At 34.2% G+C, this 19,514-nt stretch overlaps 4 protein-coding genes across 5 annotated transcripts; 2 read left to right on the forward strand and 2 right to left on the reverse strand.

The window, feature by feature from the left end:
• Positions 1-311: 311 nt before the first annotated feature.
• On the forward strand, positions 312-1,395 carry LOC141672355 (non-specific lipid transfer protein GPI-anchored 10). The gene is made up of 3 exons (XM_074478929.1): positions 312-804; positions 897-986; positions 1,131-1,395. Exons 1-3 carry the CDS (start codon positions 453-455, stop codon positions 1,274-1,276), a joined length of 588 nt encoding a protein of 195 aa, XP_074335030.1. The 5' UTR covers positions 312-452; the 3' UTR covers positions 1,277-1,395.
• A 109-nt stretch (positions 1,396-1,504) lies between these two features.
• LOC141672356 (uncharacterized) lies at positions 1,505-3,657 on the reverse strand. The gene is made up of 2 exons (XM_074478930.1): positions 3,205-3,657; positions 1,505-1,932 (listed from the first exon to the last, which is right to left on the reverse strand). The coding sequence occupies exons 1-2, from the start codon at positions 3,586-3,588 to the stop codon at positions 1,762-1,764; spliced, it is 555 nt and encodes a 184-aa protein (XP_074335031.1). The 5' UTR covers positions 3,589-3,657; the 3' UTR covers positions 1,505-1,761.
• A 1,039-nt stretch (positions 3,658-4,696) lies between these two features.
• LOC141670427 (aluminum-activated malate transporter 9-like) lies at positions 4,697-8,019 on the forward strand. 2 transcript variants are annotated; one of them, XM_074476258.1, is made up of 7 exons: positions 4,697-5,121; positions 5,755-5,892; positions 5,988-6,257; positions 6,503-6,639; positions 6,711-6,857; positions 7,006-7,643; positions 7,893-8,019. In XM_074476258.1, the coding sequence occupies exons 1-6, from the start codon at positions 4,776-4,778 to the stop codon at positions 7,612-7,614; spliced, it is 1,647 nt and encodes a 548-aa protein (XP_074332359.1). In that variant the 5' UTR covers positions 4,697-4,775; the 3' UTR covers positions 7,615-7,643; positions 7,893-8,019. The 2 variants fall into 2 exon arrangements, with proteins under 2 accessions (XP_074332359.1, XP_074332358.1); XM_074476257.1 differs by having other exon boundaries at positions 7,006-8,019.
• A 721-nt stretch (positions 8,020-8,740) lies between these two features.
• Positions 8,741-14,412, reverse strand: LOC141671222 (aspartyl protease APCB1). The gene is made up of 9 exons (XM_074477377.1): positions 13,697-14,412; positions 12,724-12,841; positions 12,273-12,502; positions 11,934-12,173; positions 11,415-11,562; positions 11,241-11,326; positions 10,350-10,464; positions 10,179-10,251; positions 8,741-9,287 (listed from the first exon to the last, which is right to left on the reverse strand). The coding sequence occupies exons 1-9, from the start codon at positions 14,269-14,271 to the stop codon at positions 9,175-9,177; spliced, it is 1,698 nt and encodes a 565-aa protein (XP_074333478.1). The 5' UTR covers positions 14,272-14,412; the 3' UTR covers positions 8,741-9,174.
• Positions 14,413-19,514: the final 5,102 nt, after the last annotated feature.

Below are 19,514 nucleotides of genomic sequence, written 5' to 3' on the forward strand. Positions count from 1 at the left end.
ATCAGAGCACAGGCTGGTAGAGGATTCAAGCATTGCAATCCCGACGTCTGTCCTATTTTTCATTCTCAACGAAAATGTGTAGAATTCAGAACTTTAGATTCTTGTCTTGACAGAGTGGCCTCAAAGTTTATGTCAATTGACCCTAATTTCTGGTCCTTCAAACATTGTTCTAATCTTCCTTCTTTACATCATTCTCCAGCACAAATCTGTCATCTAATTTTTTAACTTTCAGTTAACACTTAAACTATGATGAATTTTCATATGATGTTAATGCTGCAGCTCACAGGTAAGCATTAACATGAACATGTAATTGTTTAGCAGAAAGAAAATGTAAATTGTGTGTTTCCACTGCCATACATCATGCATGCTAAAACTTTCCACACCAAACCAATGCATTATTCATCTATTTAGAAAGTAGTTCTCTCAGCTGAAAATGGATTAGCACAACCATTATGGCATTTCCTCATCGCAGATGTCACCCCACAACTACTCACATGCTTCTTCTAATTTTCTTGTGCATTGCTTCGACAGCTCAATCACAAAACTCTAGATCAGGTCTCACTATCAGCCAATGCGGAACAGGACTAATGCCTCTGACTCCATGCGCGCCTTTTGTTCAAGGAAGAACGTCGTCTCCAACACAGTCTTGTTGTGTTAACCTAAGACAAGTATACATCCAGCAAACTGCTTGTCTTTGCTTGTTGATGAATCAGACTACTTTAGGTTCTTTTCCTATAAACCAAACACTTGCTCTACAGCTCCCAGTTCAGTGCAATCTCCAGGTTGACATGTCTACTTGTTCAGGTATGCTTTCTATCAATATCTTGCATACACATTTTGCTATTTCCATGTACTATTGTCTGTGCGCTGCTTCTAAACGTCTAATTCTGTAAAAGGTACTCCATTGCCCCCGTCGCCTCCTTCACCAACAACTTCACCTGGTTCTCAGATTTCCTCTGGAATCAATACCAATTCTACAGTTGCTGGTTAGTACATATATACACCTTAACCACATGAAAATTCCTTACTATTGTGTGACAGTATCTCGTCTCTTCAAGGAGTAGTTACGAGGAAAGCCACATTTTTTATCGAATCTCCTGTAATATTCTTTTCATTCTCTCGTATTTCAGCTTCCCCGATGGTTATGGTGAACCCTAGATCAAGCATTCTGGGATTCAGATCACACCACAATGCTTGCACAAATTTGAAGCCAGAGATCCAGTTGTGGTTGTTATTAATGCTCTGTCTCATTTTCATTATATTCAAAACTGACTAGAACTAGAGAAAAATACAGGTCTAGTAATCATTTATGTTATTGTTTTTAGTTCATTAGTAATCTTCCTCATGTACAAGACATCTTATCTGTTGTTATGCAAATTTTATGTTTTATTTTTACCATAAAGTTCCATTTTATCTACAATCAAATCAAGATGGTTAATAATATTTTTCTAGTTGTAAGAAATCATATAAGATGTTAGTCACAGTCTCACAGACAACTCTAACATGGTAGGACAATATTCCAATATGTTTGTATGGATAAAAACTATTTACTTGCAAGAACAATCTGAATACATTCTTTCACCATAAATAACTTTCAATTCTGCTGTTCTATACCAAACTAACAATACAGTAATGCAAAAAGAAATTTCAGCATGACACTGTTATAGAAATTAAGGAAACTTCTTTTTGGATGGTTGTTTCTTTGTCAAAACTTCGGAGTGTTCTGAGGTATAATATCCATTGATTCGGTTGGAGGACCAGTTATTCCAAACTAGGTGCCTCCTCGGTTGGGTTGGATTCAAAGACATCAGAATTAGACTCATCGGGTTCTAATAGTTCCTGAGATTGGATAGATTCCTGGTATGCAGGAGTCGCCTTAAAGTCTGTTGCCCCTTCATTGTATGTAGCTACTGCAATTCCACTTGAAATCACCTGCAAAGAGAAAAACAATGAGAATTCAAAATGTGTCATAGTTATTAAAAGTAGTACAGGTAGGGATATTGGGCAAAACCAAGTTATGTTTATGTACGAGAAAAGTATATAGTGTTTGCTAAGACATTAGGAATTGTGTTTTCAAAGATACCACTCTCTTTCTTTTAAAGAAATTAGCAGTAGAGGCCTGGGCAATGTTTGACAATGTATCAATATCCACTGATGTCGCGGAAGCAATCTTTATATTTAAGCTAATGGAGTCTGTGTAGCTTGCACAAACAAGTAGAACAAATCTTTTCGCAGTACTATGTTGTTAATTAGCACATTAGATAGTTAGCTGCTTTATCTATCTGAAAAATAAGCATGTCTTGTAAATCAAAATCCTGTTCCCAAGACCCCTTTTGTCTTCACATTATTCCCAAACTCCTGAAGAGACATGCATAGGCCTTAATTGTGCAGCTAGTGTCTAACGTGCTCACATTCACATAGCAGATAGGATAACTGCGCTAACACTTAGATGGGATTATTTCCCAACACGAGTAGCTACTATAGGATGAAAGAACATGTCAAATGTAGAAACAGAAGGAAGATTCGGTTGTTACAACAAGTCTTTAAATTTTTTGATCTGGCTGCCCCTGTCTTGTATCCAAAATTCGAATATGAATACATGACAGACTTGAAAGTTCATCATGTCAATGAGAGAACCGGTAAGTCCTGATATTTGTGATACTGAAACTTTTTCTTTTGAGAACTTCTCACACCAAAACACGAAACAAAGGTAACATAGTGTAACACACTGCCACTCCAAGAACATCTTAATATTCACTCTATACCGTTTAACTCATTTGTCACAAAAATAGCTAGTTCTCACTTTTAAATCCCCCAACTGCACAAATTTACAGAATCAACTTTCTGCATCTAATTCCAAATAACATTAACTAGAATCTATGTTGTGCATCTAATTCCAACCCTGTCACTGTAAGTTTATAATTATCCCTCTCTTTATCCTCGTATTAGAGGTAAGGTACGCGTACATTTTCTATGTTCTATCCCTCTCTTTATCCTCGTATTAGAGGTAAGGTCGGCGTACATTTTCTATGTTCTACAAACTATCGAATCTCGATAAACCAACGATCTTTTAATTTATCTAGTTCTCTACACTTACCTATCCACATCAACAAATTAACATCCACAAAATGCAATCTAAACATAACAAACCATCAAAATGCACAACAAATTTTTCAAACAAGAACAAAGAAAAGGCCTAATTACCGCGAAAACGATACCGAAAGCCCACATATACTGAACAAAGAATCCAAAACCATCCCACTCAGGACCTTCCCAAAAGTCCTTCTCTAGTCCAGGAAGATCAGGCAAAACATACCCTTCAAAGCTCTCACCAGACTCCACACTTGCAAACTCACCATCAAGATTATTACCAATCTCAGCTGTGGGATCACTCAACAGCTCTTCTTTAGTTGAAGTTGAGCTAGTTTTGTTCCTGCTGTCAAGCTTTCTTGTTCTCTTAGCAAAGGTTACTATGTTTGAAGTTCTTGTAAGAAGTGGAAGGGACCCACGTGGAGAAATGATGGTAGGGTTGAGGAAGTGAGTTGGTTTTGTAGGAGAGTTGAAGAGGAGTTTAGTTGTGAGAGCCATTGAAGTGGCTTCTCAAGAGTGTTTTGAGTTCAGAAAATCTAAGGCTAGCAAAAAAGAAGATAACAAGATAACTGGTTTTTATTTTTTATTATTAGCTTCTGAAAATATTAAAATATCTAAAATATATTGGTTTCATGATGTATCTATTAAGATATTATTTTACCTTTTTATTCTTTTCCTAAATAGATAAAAGCAAGTTTTTTTATAAAATCGGATTTGGCATTCAACGAGATATTATTTATTTGTATCGAACGATAGTAATTAGTTTTTTTGTTATATAATATTTTCCTAATTTCATTTTAAGTTTGTTTCGTATATTTTACAAGAATTCTGTGGGTCTTACGTGCAAAACGATAGATCTCAAAAGTTTTATAATAACAATTTGTTGATAAAAAATTATGTGATATAATATATAATACCGTATATATAATTAATTTCTCAAATACGTTTTAGATATTTAAAGTATCTCCGAATTCATCAACCTGTTAAATTATTTTTTAAAATATATGGTGTATCACATCCATAAGAATGAATAGTTATTTATATTCACATATAATTAATTATTTAAAATACGTTTCAGATATTTAAAGTATCTTTGAATTCATCAAATTATTAAATTATCAAATAAGTGATATATTTCATCCGTATAAACGAGTAGCTGTTTACGTTATATAATCCGTTCAATATTCGACGATCGTAATTTCAAAGAAAACTTAAATTTAGTTATCTTTTGTAAATATTGTATGTCTTATAATTTATAATTAATAAATCATTTTCCCTACTATACCGATATATTTTGTTAATTACCTCCTCTTTTTAATTTCAATTTTTAATTTCAATTTTCAATTTATAAAATTGCTGCCGGGTTGGCTGAGCTGGTTAAAGAGGGATAATTATCCTCTTAGTCACATGTTCGAATCTCACTTAAATGCAACCTTGTTTCACGGGGGCAAAGGTTCGAATCTCACTTAAATGCAGTATTGTTTCACGTGGTTTGCAGGTTAAATACAATTAAAAAACAATTATAAAATTGCTAAATATAACAAAAAGACCATTGTTAAGCTTGTCTACTAAAAACCAGACACGTGTAACAACCAAAACTCTCCGAAACTTCCACGAACTCAACAACATTACTTACACATCTCCTGTCTCTAACATTCTTGAACACTTCCCAAAAACCCCATTTCATGGCCTCAAACACAGAAACAGAAAAGCTCATTTCACTCAAAACGGACTTATCATCAAATGGGCTTCAAGAAAATGAAAAAGCTACTTATAAGTCATGTGGGTATTCCTGGTTTAGTGTGATAAGTGATAAAGTTGAGGCCTTTTTCAGCTGCTTGAAATATGTTGGTTTTGAGGCTTGGGAAATGGGTCGATCCGACCCGAGAAATGTTGTGTTTTCTGCTAAGATGGGGCTTGCTTTGGTGCTCATTTCTTTGCTTATTTTTTTTAAGGAGCCTATTGAAGAGCTTAGTCAGTTTTCTGTTTGGGCCATTCTTACTGTTGTGGTTGTTTTTGAGTTCAGTATAGGTATGCTTGTACTTTGCATTTTTGGCCTTTTTATGTTTTTTTAAATTATTGTAACCTCTTTTATTATGCCTTACAAATGAGTATCTGTTCGTTCTGATATAATATCAGTTCTGATATAATATCAGTTCTGATATAATATCAGGGTGAGCGAGAGTTGAACCGACGTGGGAGGATTACTTAGTTTTATCATGTGTTTGTTACTGCATGATTGGAATAATGCAATGCCTTATGTTAGTTTTTGGTGCAAGTGATTTTGTGTAATTTGATAATTTTGGTGATTGGTTTTTAGTACTGGAGGTTTAAATATTAAAGGCTTTACTATAAGATTTGTGACTGTAAAATATGCAAGACTATTTCTCGAAAAGTGTCACTGGATTAGGAAAGGTTTTGGAATAAAATTACTAAGAATGTTTACTATTGTTTGCTTTTAGAGTTTACTGTAACAAGAAAAGAAACGATGCTTGCAAATGTAATTGCAGTACTAGAGCATGTTATACTAGAGTGCTAGAGTAATGGTGCATAGATTGTACAGGTAAATGTGTTGAGTGGTATTTAGTGAAAATGAGATAATATTGTGGTGGTGCAGGTATGTATTTTTCTTTCTAGCGTAGATAATTATGGTTTGTATTGCAGGAGCCACTCTTAGCAAAGGATTTAACCGTGCACTAGGAACATTATCAGCTGGTGGGCTGGCTTTAGGAATGGCTGAGATGTGCCAATTGGCAGGAGACTGGGAAGAAGCTGTAATTATCCTGAGCATTTTTGTAATAGGTAATTATCGGCAAAGAATTTTTGTACTGTACTGGTAGATATATTACTTTGTCCTTCTCTCTCGACTTGAACTTTTGTTTACAATGTGTTTTTAGGGTTTTTGGCAACTTATGCAAAGCTGTACCCAACAATGAAGCCGTATGAATATGGTTTTCGGGTGTTTATATTGACATATTGTTTTATAATGGTATCTGGTTATCAGACAAAAACATTTCTAAACACAGCAGTGACTCGCTTCATTCTTATTGCTCTGGGTGCTGGTGTTTCTTTGGCGGTAAATATATTTATCTACCCTATTTGGGCGGGAGAGGATCTGCATAATCTGGTGTCAAAAAATTTTATGGGTGTTGCTAGTTCTTTGGAAGGTATATGAATGTAACTTTGTTAGCTTAATTTTCTGGAAAAGACTATTAGCTTAGTAGATGCTGATTTTTCCTAGTGTTGTATGAGGGTTTGGCTGAAATTTAATCTTTTTTAAGAACTATATCGTAATGCATTTTTTGGTAGAATCACTGCAAATGGGGAATGAGTTGTAGGCTTTTATGATATGTAGACAAACAGATACCTTTTGTTTGGTGGACTCAGGCGCATTTTTTAATTTTTTTCTCAGAATGTGTGAACGGATACCTTCACTGTCTTGAATACGAGAGGGTCCCTTCCAAAATCCTTACGTACGAAGCTTCTGATGATCCAGTTTATAGTGGCTATAGATCAGTCGTTCAGTCTACAAGCCAAGAAGATGCTTTGGTAATTATCTGTATTGGTAACTAAAACTTAATAAACTCTACTTCTGTGTAAACATAATTTTATATTTCCAGGTGGGCTTTGCTATCTGGGAACCGCCACATGGTCGTTACAAAATGCTCAGATATCCTTGGAAAAACTATGTCAAAGTGGCTGGTTCTTTAAGACATTGTGCATTCATGGTCATGTCATTGCATGGGTGTATACTCTCTGAAATACAGGTGGAGTTCCTTTATCACTGGTTTTGTTGTAGTTAAATCCGCCCTTCTTTTGTCTATCATATCTCCTCCATTTAGGAATTAGGATACGGAATAATGGCTCTACTAGCCGGTCGCGTTCATACATTGACAAGTAGGCTTGTTTTTGTAGGCTCCTGCTGAGAGAAGACAGGTATTTCGCAGTGAACTTCAAAGGGTTGGTACTGCTGGTGCCAAGGTATTACGTGAGCTTGGGACTAAACTGAAAATGATGGAGAAACTAGGAAGTTCAGATATATTATTTGAAGTTCATGAGGCTGCTGAAGATTTGCAAAGGAAGGTTGATCGAAAATCTTATCTCCTTGTCAATTCAAACTGCTGGGAAATCAGAAAGCCATCAAGGTTAAAGGAAGAGTCTCAAGATCTTCTGACAACAAACAATGACAACAATAAAATTTATAAATATAACTCTCTCAGTGAAGCCGTGCTTGATCTTCAAGGTTGGGATGCCAAATCTGAAACAGATATCAAGACTATTCCTCCTGCACATGCCCCCTCTGATCGAATATTTTCAAAACAGAGGTCATTACCTACTCATAGATCAGGAAAAGGTCACAAAGCTCCTGAGGAAAAATCAGATACATACGAAAATGCCAGTGTCTTGTCTTTGGCAACATTTACATCACTGTTGATTGAGTTTGTTGCGAGGCTGCAAAATCTTGTTGACGCTTTTGAAGAGTTGAGTGAGAAAGCAAACTTTAAGGAACCTGTTGACCCGTAGACGTTATGATTGCGGAGCAGGTTGTCGAGGTGATTCAATATCGAAGCTTTAAAAATATGATTTTATTAGGTTAAAATGCCTTCTTGCCTTGGTTACAATTCAAACCTATCAAGTTTATATCGATGTCCTAAGTGGAGATATTATGTTGCATGCTAGGACATTAGAGCAACATTAAATAACACAGCGACCTAACATTACAGTTAATTTCATCTGCTGGTAAGTCTAAAGATATGAGATTTCTATGCTACTGAGGCATATGTTATCTTCTCAATGTATAGATATGTTTCTGAGCTGCCCAGAGCTGTGATAGATCTGTTATTGGAGCAGCAGTAGATACTTCAAGTTGTTGGAAGTACAGTAATGTGTGTGGAGAAATGAAATATCTGCTCGACAGCTATTTTGGAAGATCCTTTATTGCAACCTTCTATAAAATTTTGAACCATTATTAGTTACCCCTCTTGGAGCAGGTCCAGCGGCGGTGCTAAAAATAGATGTAGTTATTGTTATAATTTGAAACCAAAAATTGGTTTTTGTTGTTAAAATAGAATTTATGGTCCGATGGTAGATGTAAAATAGCACTAAGCATATCTAAATAAAGCTATATTTTAAATTACTTAATCTTAAAGTACACAACTATAGTTGTCATTAGTACTTTATTAATGCATTTTGGCACATGCGTACGTGACAATTATATCACCATCTATATTTGATTTTATATTTAGCACAAGTACAACATTTTGTTATTTTAGGATCAAGTATAGCATCTCATTGGAGTCGATTTTCTTTGCATGAGTGCTATAGCATTAGCATCCACTTTAGCACCACCATTGTCCTTGCTTACCGCAGAACAATTTTGCCAACAGAATTTTGTATCCTACTAGTGTACATTTCTTAGTGGTCTCAGTGTAATTGAAGTAAACAGCTCATTTACATGCACTGTTTTTGCAAGATAATTTTTCATTTGATAGTTCTCAATCAGTTTAGTTGGAAAATCACATCTCAAACCGACATTGCAACTTAAATCCAAAATGCATCCTAGCTGTTGCAACCGTTCCAGTTACTGAAAATGGTGCCCTCTATACACCATAAACCATAAAACATTTGTACAAAAATACTACACCAGATGTATATATAAATTTAAAACCATAAAACTGTAATATGTCAGCAATGTGCCTAGTTTATTGAGATACAATCCAATGTACAAAACATTCCGACATAATTACATGGAAACAAAGCAGGGGCAGGCTTCTCGACTATTAGGCATTCACCCAGCCAGCAGTAAGCGCTCCGCAGTTGTAAGGAAATGAACAGCTTGCACTACCACCTGAGTTGGGTAACACTATCACCTCAATGAGACAAAACCTTAAAATTTTGCGAGGCCAGAAGACACAAATTACATGTAACTATACATAATTTTTACTTGTTTACTAATGCTTAACTACACATTAACAAAAATGTTGATTTTTTTTGGGGGGGGGGGGGGGTTACAGACAATTCTACACATAATTCAACAGCTCCTGAAGCAACACACTATACAGCATCCAGAACCCCACCCATTCCTCACAGAAATGGCATAGTCGTCGATGTTCCAGGCTTGAGACAATCAGATTGCATCCATCCAATAAGGTTGTTAACGTTGTCATAGACAACTAGTTGTCCGCGCAAAGAAACATCTGCAACAATATGCAGATGTTACAATACTTTTGAATCAAATTTTAAAAAGGCAATCCACATACTGTAATGTGAAGTACAGTTTATTACAGTCTCATGTGCCGACTTGGTACATATTTAAGAATTTTATTTCATATTTACAGACATTTAAGAATAATAGGTGTTCCATTTATATGCTTTATCAATACTTAGTTTTTTGTTTATGTTGTCAATTGGCATTAAGATGAAAGTGGATCTCCAACTCGAGGACACTTCAATGTTAATATTTAACAAAATCTTGTGCCAAACAGGGAGTATACAAACAGCTAGTACATGTTGTTCTATAGACTATCCTCTGTAGTCAATAATAATAACATCCAGAATAAAAAGGTTTGGGACTGCAACTACAAACACTATATAATTCATTACTATTTACTATTATGACAAAATAACTTTTTGCGCACAGAAGAACTAGTTTGTTAACTTAAACAAAGTACTACTAGTAAGTACTTGTGCATAAGCACTATTATATATAGAAAAATGTTTTATTAACAAATTTGACTGAAAAGGAGGAGAATCAAACCTCTCAGTTCTAAATAGCATGCAGACAGCTATAATTATACAACAAAGTAAAAGATCAAGAATCTAGATGTCCACCCATCGATACGAAAACAATTCAGAACTGATTGACTAGATTTCTGTTGGCATGGATTTTAATTGAATTACTGCTAAAAAGTTTCCAGAACTTTGTGTATACCACTACTCCTATATTAATAGGCCATATCATTGATGTGCTTTTACCTCCAAGTATATTTATTAGTAACAGGCTACATATGCAACCTTTTTTATTTTAAATGATAATAATAACCATACAACATAATTCAAAATAATATATGAGAGTGGGGCAAGTTTACCTCCAAGTACAATAGTGGCCCCATCATTTACATCACTTCCATCAAGAATTCCCAAACAAATATTGCCTTTGTTCTGGCATACAAGTATGGACATATTAGTTTTAAAACAGGAAATGCAACTATAGAGTGTTCAGGTAAAACTACAAAAACACAAGGAAAAGAATATCATACATTTACAACCAAATACCCTTCTGGAGGAATCCTCATCTTCAGGAATGAGATTAACCACTTCCTCCCAAACTGAAAGGTTATAGGTTTGAAGTATCGCTTAACCTCTGAGACAGATCTGCAAGAGGGAATAAGGCAACTTTTTATAAATATCTAGGTTATTCCTGATATTATTTGTATAGGCCAACCATGAACGCTTCAGGGAACAGGCCAGATAGATATTTTTTCATACTAGCAATAAGCAGTAAATATGACTCGTTGTTTATACTGATTACTAGAAAAAAAATACACGTGATTTAGGTTGGAAATTGAAGTCTTTATTTTAACGATTTTAGATAAAAAATAGAAATTTGCAAAGTTGTTATAATATATTAGCTTGTCACACATGTCACTGAAACTTGAGACTTCAAATTAGCAATTTAAAATAAGAATTCAACCCTTCCGTGTCATATAGCTCATATAAGGAAATCTGACTACAGTTTTTGTTCTTTAAAAAGGAGACCATTTTACAACTCAGATCTCAATCACCACCCTATTTATATTGTGGCCCCTTTTTCCGTGCACCATATCATGAACTGTCTTTGTCTCTGTAGTCACTTACAAACACAAATCCAAATTCAGATGTAGTGCAGCAACCAAGTAATAATCTTTTCAAAAATTTATAGAACATAATATACTAGACATCATAACTTGTATAGTAATATATGATTCATAAGCACCAGTGATTAGAGTAAATGACATAAAGCTCTCCTCTTTTACCTTAGAAAACAAAATAAATTCACATTCTTGCCTACTAGTAACTAAATTACTTGAATAATACAACACCTTACTAACAGTTGCATGATGTGGCTTCTGCCGCCACTTAAATATTTACCCAAATTTTAGGAAAAATACCTTATTGGAATTTTCGCTCGCCAACATATGGGTAGTGTAGTATCTGATTCATCCCGAATAAGGTCGTCAGTAGAAACACTTTGAAGCTGCGATCAGTGCCAAAAAATTGAACAGCGGAGGTTAAGTTCCGGACGAGATAATACAGAATAGTATAATGAAATCATTGCTACTCACAGTTGTAACTAAATCTGCATATGCTTGCTTTGTGAAGTAGGTAAAAGAACTGCCACTATCAAAAATCACATGTCCATTGTCCAAACCATTTAGACTAAGCTTGTTGTTCCCATAACTTATTTTGGATACTTCAGCAACATACGAATTCCTGAGAAGCATAAGTGGAAATAGTAAAACTGATTAAAAATAATTCAAGGGTGCTGCTGACTGGGTAACAGAAGAAACCAAGTGAGAAGTTGCATAAAGTACAAAAGAAAATATAATATTCATTTAACAAATTAAAACATATAACATTTGAAAGCTTTAGGACAAGTACACCAGTGCTATTGCTTGAGAGGTGGCTGCAGAAATCCACTACTAGTACATATCAAGCTGATACTATGAATCAGGCAAGTACTATCTTCACTGGGAGAGTATTTAATTATTGAGATGATCTCAATAGACTTGCACATTCTTGGTTTGTGTTTTAAAGAAGAAAAAGAACCGCACTCAATCAATTATTTTCTAAAAGATGCTCACGTGGTGGGGATATTAAGCATTGAAACCCATTCCAATTGCCTTTGAGGCACAAAGTCGTCTCCTAAGAACATATATCCACCACCGGCTGCGTCAGCAGTAAGGCAATGCCCTACCACATTGTTTATGATCTTCTGGCCAGCCAATTGCGAAGACAAGCTGACCTTTGCCCTACTAAGCCCAAGGATTCCATCTGTCTTTGTCAGAGAATTCAAAACTACACCTTGCTGATCATAAGCGCACCTAAAAAGTCAGACAAACATCAACATAAAATTATCTGCAACAACTTGACAAATCAATATAATAGCTGGTTTGCCATGAATATTAGCATTACGCCATTACCCAAAAGCAACTTTCATGTTGACCACTGATCCATTCGCTGCCATTAAATGAATATAATCCCTAGCAAGAACACCCATAGAAGAACTATGATCTGCATATCCTATTTCATAATCACACTGCTTGCATGCTTCACAGTATCCAGATTTTAAAGTTTTTTGAACTTCAGTGCATAGTGAATCTTCTGAAGGGATGATGTTCGCTTTTTTGGGTTTGTAGAGAGCGTGTGGACCCTGCATTACGTTTCATATGCAACTAGTTACGGGATCTGCCTGAATAGACTGAACATAATAATGCACTGCTAGTATTAAAACAGTAAATTGGTCTTTGTTGATAAACAAAGGCGTTTAATCCTTGTAAATAGCAGATGACACACTTGCACTCATGACAGATTCAGCTATCGACCAAACAGATAACAAAAATTATATCCAAATATGTTAAGACTTTGCATTACCTTGGCACAACTAGTGCAGGGAGCATCACACTGAACCCATGCTAAGTCACTTCCGGTATCTATGTCAAGATAGTAAGGTCTTGCTGGGCTCCCCACATATATTATAGTATAATATAGCCTAGATGGAGAGAAGTTTGAAAAAATCATGTTATCAACGCAATTGAAAATACCTCTTGAAATCCTTATTAGTCATTATGATTGAATATAATAAATACTATTATGATATCAGAAACAGAGATCTAACTAGCATGCTTATGGTGAAAATAAAAATGAATTACAACCCCATAGCTATTATAATCATCATATTACATCATCTTTGAGTAAGCATTACCCATCCGGATAAGTATAATCCTTTCCAGGTAAAATAGTACTATATTTGACTAGAGAAGCCGATGTTAGATTTTGTCTCTTAGTACGTCATTACTTGACAATGATCATAATCAAATTCCACAAAGGTCCTCAATTTGATCTTGAATCCACTTGTCAAAGCTCCGAATAAATCTGACTGAAAATACATAGGAAACACAAAGAAATTTGGCATCTCATCATCACCATGACCATTTTTACCAGGGTTATCATTATCACAACTGTGGAATGCCATTTTGTATGACCTGGAGAAGGAGCCCACAAAATCAAAGCTATAACTCAGACACAAAGAACTAGCACAGCCATTCTCAAGTTACCAGATATATACCTAGATAGTTTTAGCTACTGTAAAGTACCTAGTTGGCAATTACACACCAGACCAGGCGCTGGAGACTTAATTTCTGTGCAACAAATGAGATATTTAAAGACTACATGTATCAAACAACAGATTTTTCGAATTTTATGTGTCAACAATACCATCCAAAGCCATTTAATAATAAATAAGCATCTTAAATTGACAAGTGATTCTGATACACTTAACTACTGACATTTAAACTAACTAAATTTCGGAATTTAAAATGTTACAGCAAGAAGGATCAAAGCATACCCATCAGGATAAAAACCACCCTCAACGGGTAAAATTGCAGTAGACTCCACTGCCGAAACCGCAGCTTTAATCTTACTAGCTCTAACCCCATCATCAACCAATGACACAACATTATCCGAATTCACTTCCACAAACCTCCCCAACTTAAGCTCAACATCATTTCGCAACTTATCAGGCAAACCCAATTTCGGATAAAGATCAAACACAAAAGAACTTGGCTTCCCATCATCATTCTCATCTCTAAGCCTATGATCACCAATACCATTTTCTCGAAAAACACTTTGTGGGTACGCAGAAAAACACAAAATCACAGCAATCAGAAACACACCCACAAGACTTAAAGCACTTTTAGAACTACCCAACAAAAATCTTCTCAAAAAGATTTGATTTTGATGATTAAAAGGCGGTTGAATTGGAATATTAGGCACTTCTTGATGTGGGATTTCTTGAACTTGACTAGATTGTGGTTCAGTGTATGAAAATATAGATATAGTTTTTCCGAAAGATGGGTCATGAGCAGGAGGTAAAGTTATGATGACCACTTTGTTCAATTGTGATGATTCTTCATATTCCATTCTTTTAATTGAAATTTTTTCTTTGAGGCAATTTGACAAACAGGCTGTGTGCAAGATGGAAGAGAAGAGACTGGTCTTCTCTTTAAAAGTCTCCTGGTTTGAGAGGAAGTGCAGAGTGTTGATTTGTCATGGGACTGTGTTGTGTAATACACTTAAACCCCTTTAAAAATTTAAAATAATATGATCGAGAAAAAATATTATTTTAACGAGTTTATTACTTTACTGAAATAAAAATATACCGGGTCCATTATACTCGGATAGCTTATTATTTTAAAAAAATTATTATTTTATCGAGGTGTGTGTATTTTTTGGGTGGACCCACCTAATTGATGTATACTTGTCTTGCTTGTTGGATTTTTTGGGAGTGATTTTTTAATGTGATGTGGAAATTTTGCACATGGTAAGAAAGTACCTGGAAATTGCTGTGGGCACTGAGGAGGACCATTTCAATTTATATTAAAAATTTAAATTATCTGAATATTTAAACATGGTTATATTCAATGTAAAATTATATGAATATTAAAATTTATATGTGTATTCATTTTTAATATATTTAAAATAATCTTTCTGAAGTTTCAATTTATAATAGATTCATTCATGTTGCATTAGTCTTTTACAACTAGAAATAGTTTATACTAAGGTAAAGGTGTATAAATATGATTAAGTGTATAATGATAATCAACACGTGTTCTTGTCATTTTTTTTATATATTTAATTTTATATCTTCTCGTATTATTGAGTTTCCTGCGAAAGTATAAAAAAATCATAAATAAGAATATTATGATTACATGCTCGACATAATATTTTTTTTTTATAATTTGGTATTGTTGTTACAGACAGTAACAATAACTTTTCGCTAAAAATCAGTTAAAAAACTGTTTGTTAAAATTAAAAAACTGTTTTTCTGAAAAATGTTTTTAGTGTCAAAGCTGATATTTGAAAAAATAAGGTTTTCCATGCTTTTCAAAAAAACTGTTTTTCATCTTTTGCCGAAAGCAGATGCTGATTTACCATCACCGCTCATCAAAAACATTACTTTTTTTATAAATTTTTATATCAAAACATATACAAATTAAAAATATTACGAAACAGTTATCTAATTTTTTTAACAACGCTTTTTTCGTGAGCATTTTTTCTAAAAGTACACCAATTGTTAACAATAATCCCAAAGAGAGCCTTAATGAATTATTGCAACTGAGTTTGTTACGCCTAGTTCGTAGGTATTGTGATTCAATTTTTTTTTCTCGTCTATCTTGTTACTCGACTAACTCGCATACTTATATAGATTTTTTTAATTTTAGGTTGGTTAAAAGTTTATGTTGTATTTTATAAAATATTTTCTTTATAATTTTATAAGTATGTAATTTTTTCAAAAACTTTTTTGAAAAAGCCCTTTCAAAATTTGGATATAAATTTGTTTTTTGACGAGAAATTTGGATAGATAAGTTCTCATCCGTAACGATTCAAATACAGATGATCGGCCCATCTTGGTGCACACTATTTTGTATAGTGGGCCTAAAGCCCTTCGATAAATTTTCTGAAAATTTGTTAAAGAACAAGAATAATGGATTTTTTAGGGAGATTTGGGCCGGCCCAGAACTACATGCTGCTCTTACAGATTCTGAAGAGGCTAACGGGCCAGGATTATTGAGGTGATTGAACAAAAATAAAAACTTCAGAATGTTGTATCATCTCAAACAACATAAAAAACACTATTCTGCAAAAAAAAAACATAAAAAACACTAATAAAAGTGTAATCACCCAAAGTACCTGATTAAAAATAATTTATGAATATTAATCAATAATTAAAGCTTTTTTTTAGTTCTTTAGTTCGGAGCGGGATGTTTAGGAGGAAGATTAAGTTTGGGGCATCAAAATGATTGCAATATGAGAATTAGAAAGGACTTACGACAGTTAATTTTGGTTGATGATTTTTTACGGAATAGGTAAGTCCCATGTGAAGAAAATTATGGGCGGATATACTGTCTCGCTTACTTTTAATTACTTTTATATATCATTATTTATCATTTTTTATTTAGGACACAAATATTTGTGCGCACACAAGCGGCCGAAGGCCTGCCGAGGGTCTTTTGAGAAAAAAGTTTATTCATTATTTGGAATGAATGTAAGGCTGCGTACGTTATTCCCTTCCCAGACAGTCATAGGTGGTATTATTGGGTATGATGATGATGATGAATTAAAGTTTTTTTTAATAAATCTGAGTGAGCGATAAATCGAACCAATAACAAGGAACGACATAAAAATAAGTCATTGTAATTCAGTCTGAGAGCTATTGCATGCTTAACAATTACGGTTAAATCTCGATTAATGAATATCGTTGAGACGAATATATCAAGATTATTCATTTATCGAAACCTTTGGCAATATTTTGACACAGTCTTCTTCTCCATTTAGACCTGGTACAGTTTGTAACATTATGCTGGTAAAATGGTACACCACTTAGCTCATAATCAAACGAAGATTGCATACAATGTACAGACGTGACACCTACTACCAAGTACAAAAAACTAACTATTCTGCATCAAATCCTCTTATAAATTACACCAACTTAAATCTGGTTTGATCACATTTCTCACCAACTGTCACTGCAACAACATGAACCCTTACTTTCTTAACTTCTTCTTTTTTTGTGTGCGCTAATCCGGTGTCCGGGTCAGCTTTCACGTACCTCAACTAATCCGGAGGACTGCTAGCACACTCGTACCCACCGAGCATGCCAATCCACTTACTTCCGTGTCTCCCGGTGGATTCGAACTTGTGATATTGGGGTGATAAGCCCCTAAAGTCACACTCTAAATCAACTAGGACGTCCGTGGTGGGTCTGTTCTTAACTTCACTTATCTTAGAAGCAACATTCTCCGAGATCATTCATCATTTTGCTTCCATTACAGTTCCTTCACATACACTCTTTGATTCGAGATTTATCTTGATTTACACGACACGACATGAAACTACGCAAGAGGCTAGTGAGGCCATGCAAGTATATAATCCTGCATATCCTCAAATTCAGATTCAGATTCAGAAAGCGCCTCCACGTAAAATTTCAGAAACAAAAACAAGCACCACTGCAACGTCAGATAAACGACGAAAATTCTCCCAGAAGGAGAACAAAAAAGATTGTCAGTTTTAAAAGCGTGTTGCGTTTGCTGAGAATTAGAAAGAAAACCAGAGATATCGAACGTATGGACCGAATGATGGAGCTGAAGAGCTTATCAGCTTCTGCAGCTGCTGTAGAAAATCAAGAGAAATCGCGTGTTGGAGCAAGAAGCAAAAGCAGTACTACTAGTACTAATTATGTTACTGGTGCAGCAGGTTCAGAAAATCGAGAGAAGTCGTGTGTTGGTACATCAGGGAAAACTATCAGTAGTACTAATGTACGAAGAAACGAGTGTTCAGAAGAAGTAGAAGAGGCATGCAGGAGTTTCGAGAACTACTTGGTGGAAATGATAACAGAAGAAGGGAGAATAAAGGATTTAATGGATGTGGAACAACTTCTTTACTGCTGGAATAACCTAAGATGTCCTGTTTTCATTGATATGGTTTCTACATTTTACAAAGAGTTATGCAATGACTTGTTCTCCAGTAACTAACGCGAATTCGACAAATTTATACAAGGGCTTAAGGCTGATCATTCAGATTCTCAGTCTGAGAAATAGTATCATAAACTCCTGTGACCATTTCAAAACAATTTGGTCTGGGGAAATGCTTCTTTTCTCTTGTAGCATAATGAAATTCTGTTCGTCCTACTGTTCAAGAATATAAGATCATGTTTGGGCTCTCACTGAACCGAAAGTTCTTAAGGCAATGAAACATGTTGCAGAGGGCACTAGTGATAGACTATTGCAAATTGCAATATGTTAAGAAGGTGTTTACACCTGCAACAGGAACTGATACTATGAGAACCTAATTCTTTAAAGCTGTGAGAAACATACATGGTGAATAGTGTCAACTACAATTACTTACTATTACTATAGATCTAGTTGAATTGTGAGAGGTGAAAAGTGAATGGTGCATATAATATCATTGTTCTTTTTTCTTTTTTCTTTTTTTGGGTAGGTAACCCGCATCCGCTACTTTTCGGGTGCGCACTCGTAAACCCTACAAACTCGGACTCACGCAGTAGCCTACAAATCACGTGAACCAAAATAAACCGTATTTAAGCCACAAACTCCGGAGGCATAATCATAATATCATTGTTCTAGTGTCCATTTATTTATGTTTTCACAAAGTCAATACTTTCTAGTAGATTTAAGACTTTTTCAATTTCTGCAATAAAATATGTACTACAATAATTACACTGTTTTCTTCTTTAATGCTTTGAGTTGAAAATATCATTTTTCTTATTATTAATTGCTAGTTGCTAAACAATAATTCAAATATATTAATATACCATGTGTCCATCTTCCTCTTGTCTTATTACATGTACTTTTCTTGTCATGGGGGTATCTAAATCCAGTTTGGCAAATCTTATAATTTAACTTATTGACGTAAACAGTTTATTGACAAGTGTTTGTTGACCTAACTTATAAGTTGAATTTACAATTTATAAACTAATAAGTTGAATGTTGGCAACGACGTACTTTTTCTCAACTTATTTTTTATTTTTCATTTTTTTTATCAATTTTAGTTTTAAAAAATATTTTTTATATGTTAATCTAACTTAAAGTATATGAATTAAGATAATTATATTTAAAAGTTATTTATTTTAGTTCATTTAAATAAAAAAATTCTGACTAATAAGTTAAATTATCCAAACACTTGTATAACTTATAAGCAGTTATCAACTTATCACTTATTCGGTTTAAGTCATAATTTACTTATTTTAAGATTTCCCAAACGGACACCTAGTAAGGAACACAGAACATTGTCCCTGTCCCGGTAAATAATTTGTTTTTACATTTTTTCATCATTAATTTTTTTAAAAATTAGAGAAATGCTTCCGTAAAAATTAAAATATAAGAGGGGGTCCTTCCAAGAATTTACTCGTATCTCATAAATTAAAATTTCTGGATCCATCCGTGTTGTCATGCCACTATATTTAAAACAAAAATTGTCATTTGATGTCCTTTTTTTGCTACATAATTCAGTATGTATACAACTAATGCAATTTAATATACAAATATTTTGTAACTGTTAAAATTTTAAATTGTAATTTGAACAAATTTTAATATGAATTATAGACTTTGATAACAAAAACATGGGCTGAACTTATTCAATCACCA

Source organism: Apium graveolens, chromosome 7, assembly GCF_009905375.1.
Source record: "Apium graveolens cultivar Ventura chromosome 7, ASM990537v1, whole genome shotgun sequence".
NCBI classification, from domain to species: Eukaryota; Viridiplantae; Streptophyta; class Magnoliopsida; order Apiales; family Apiaceae; genus Apium; species Apium graveolens.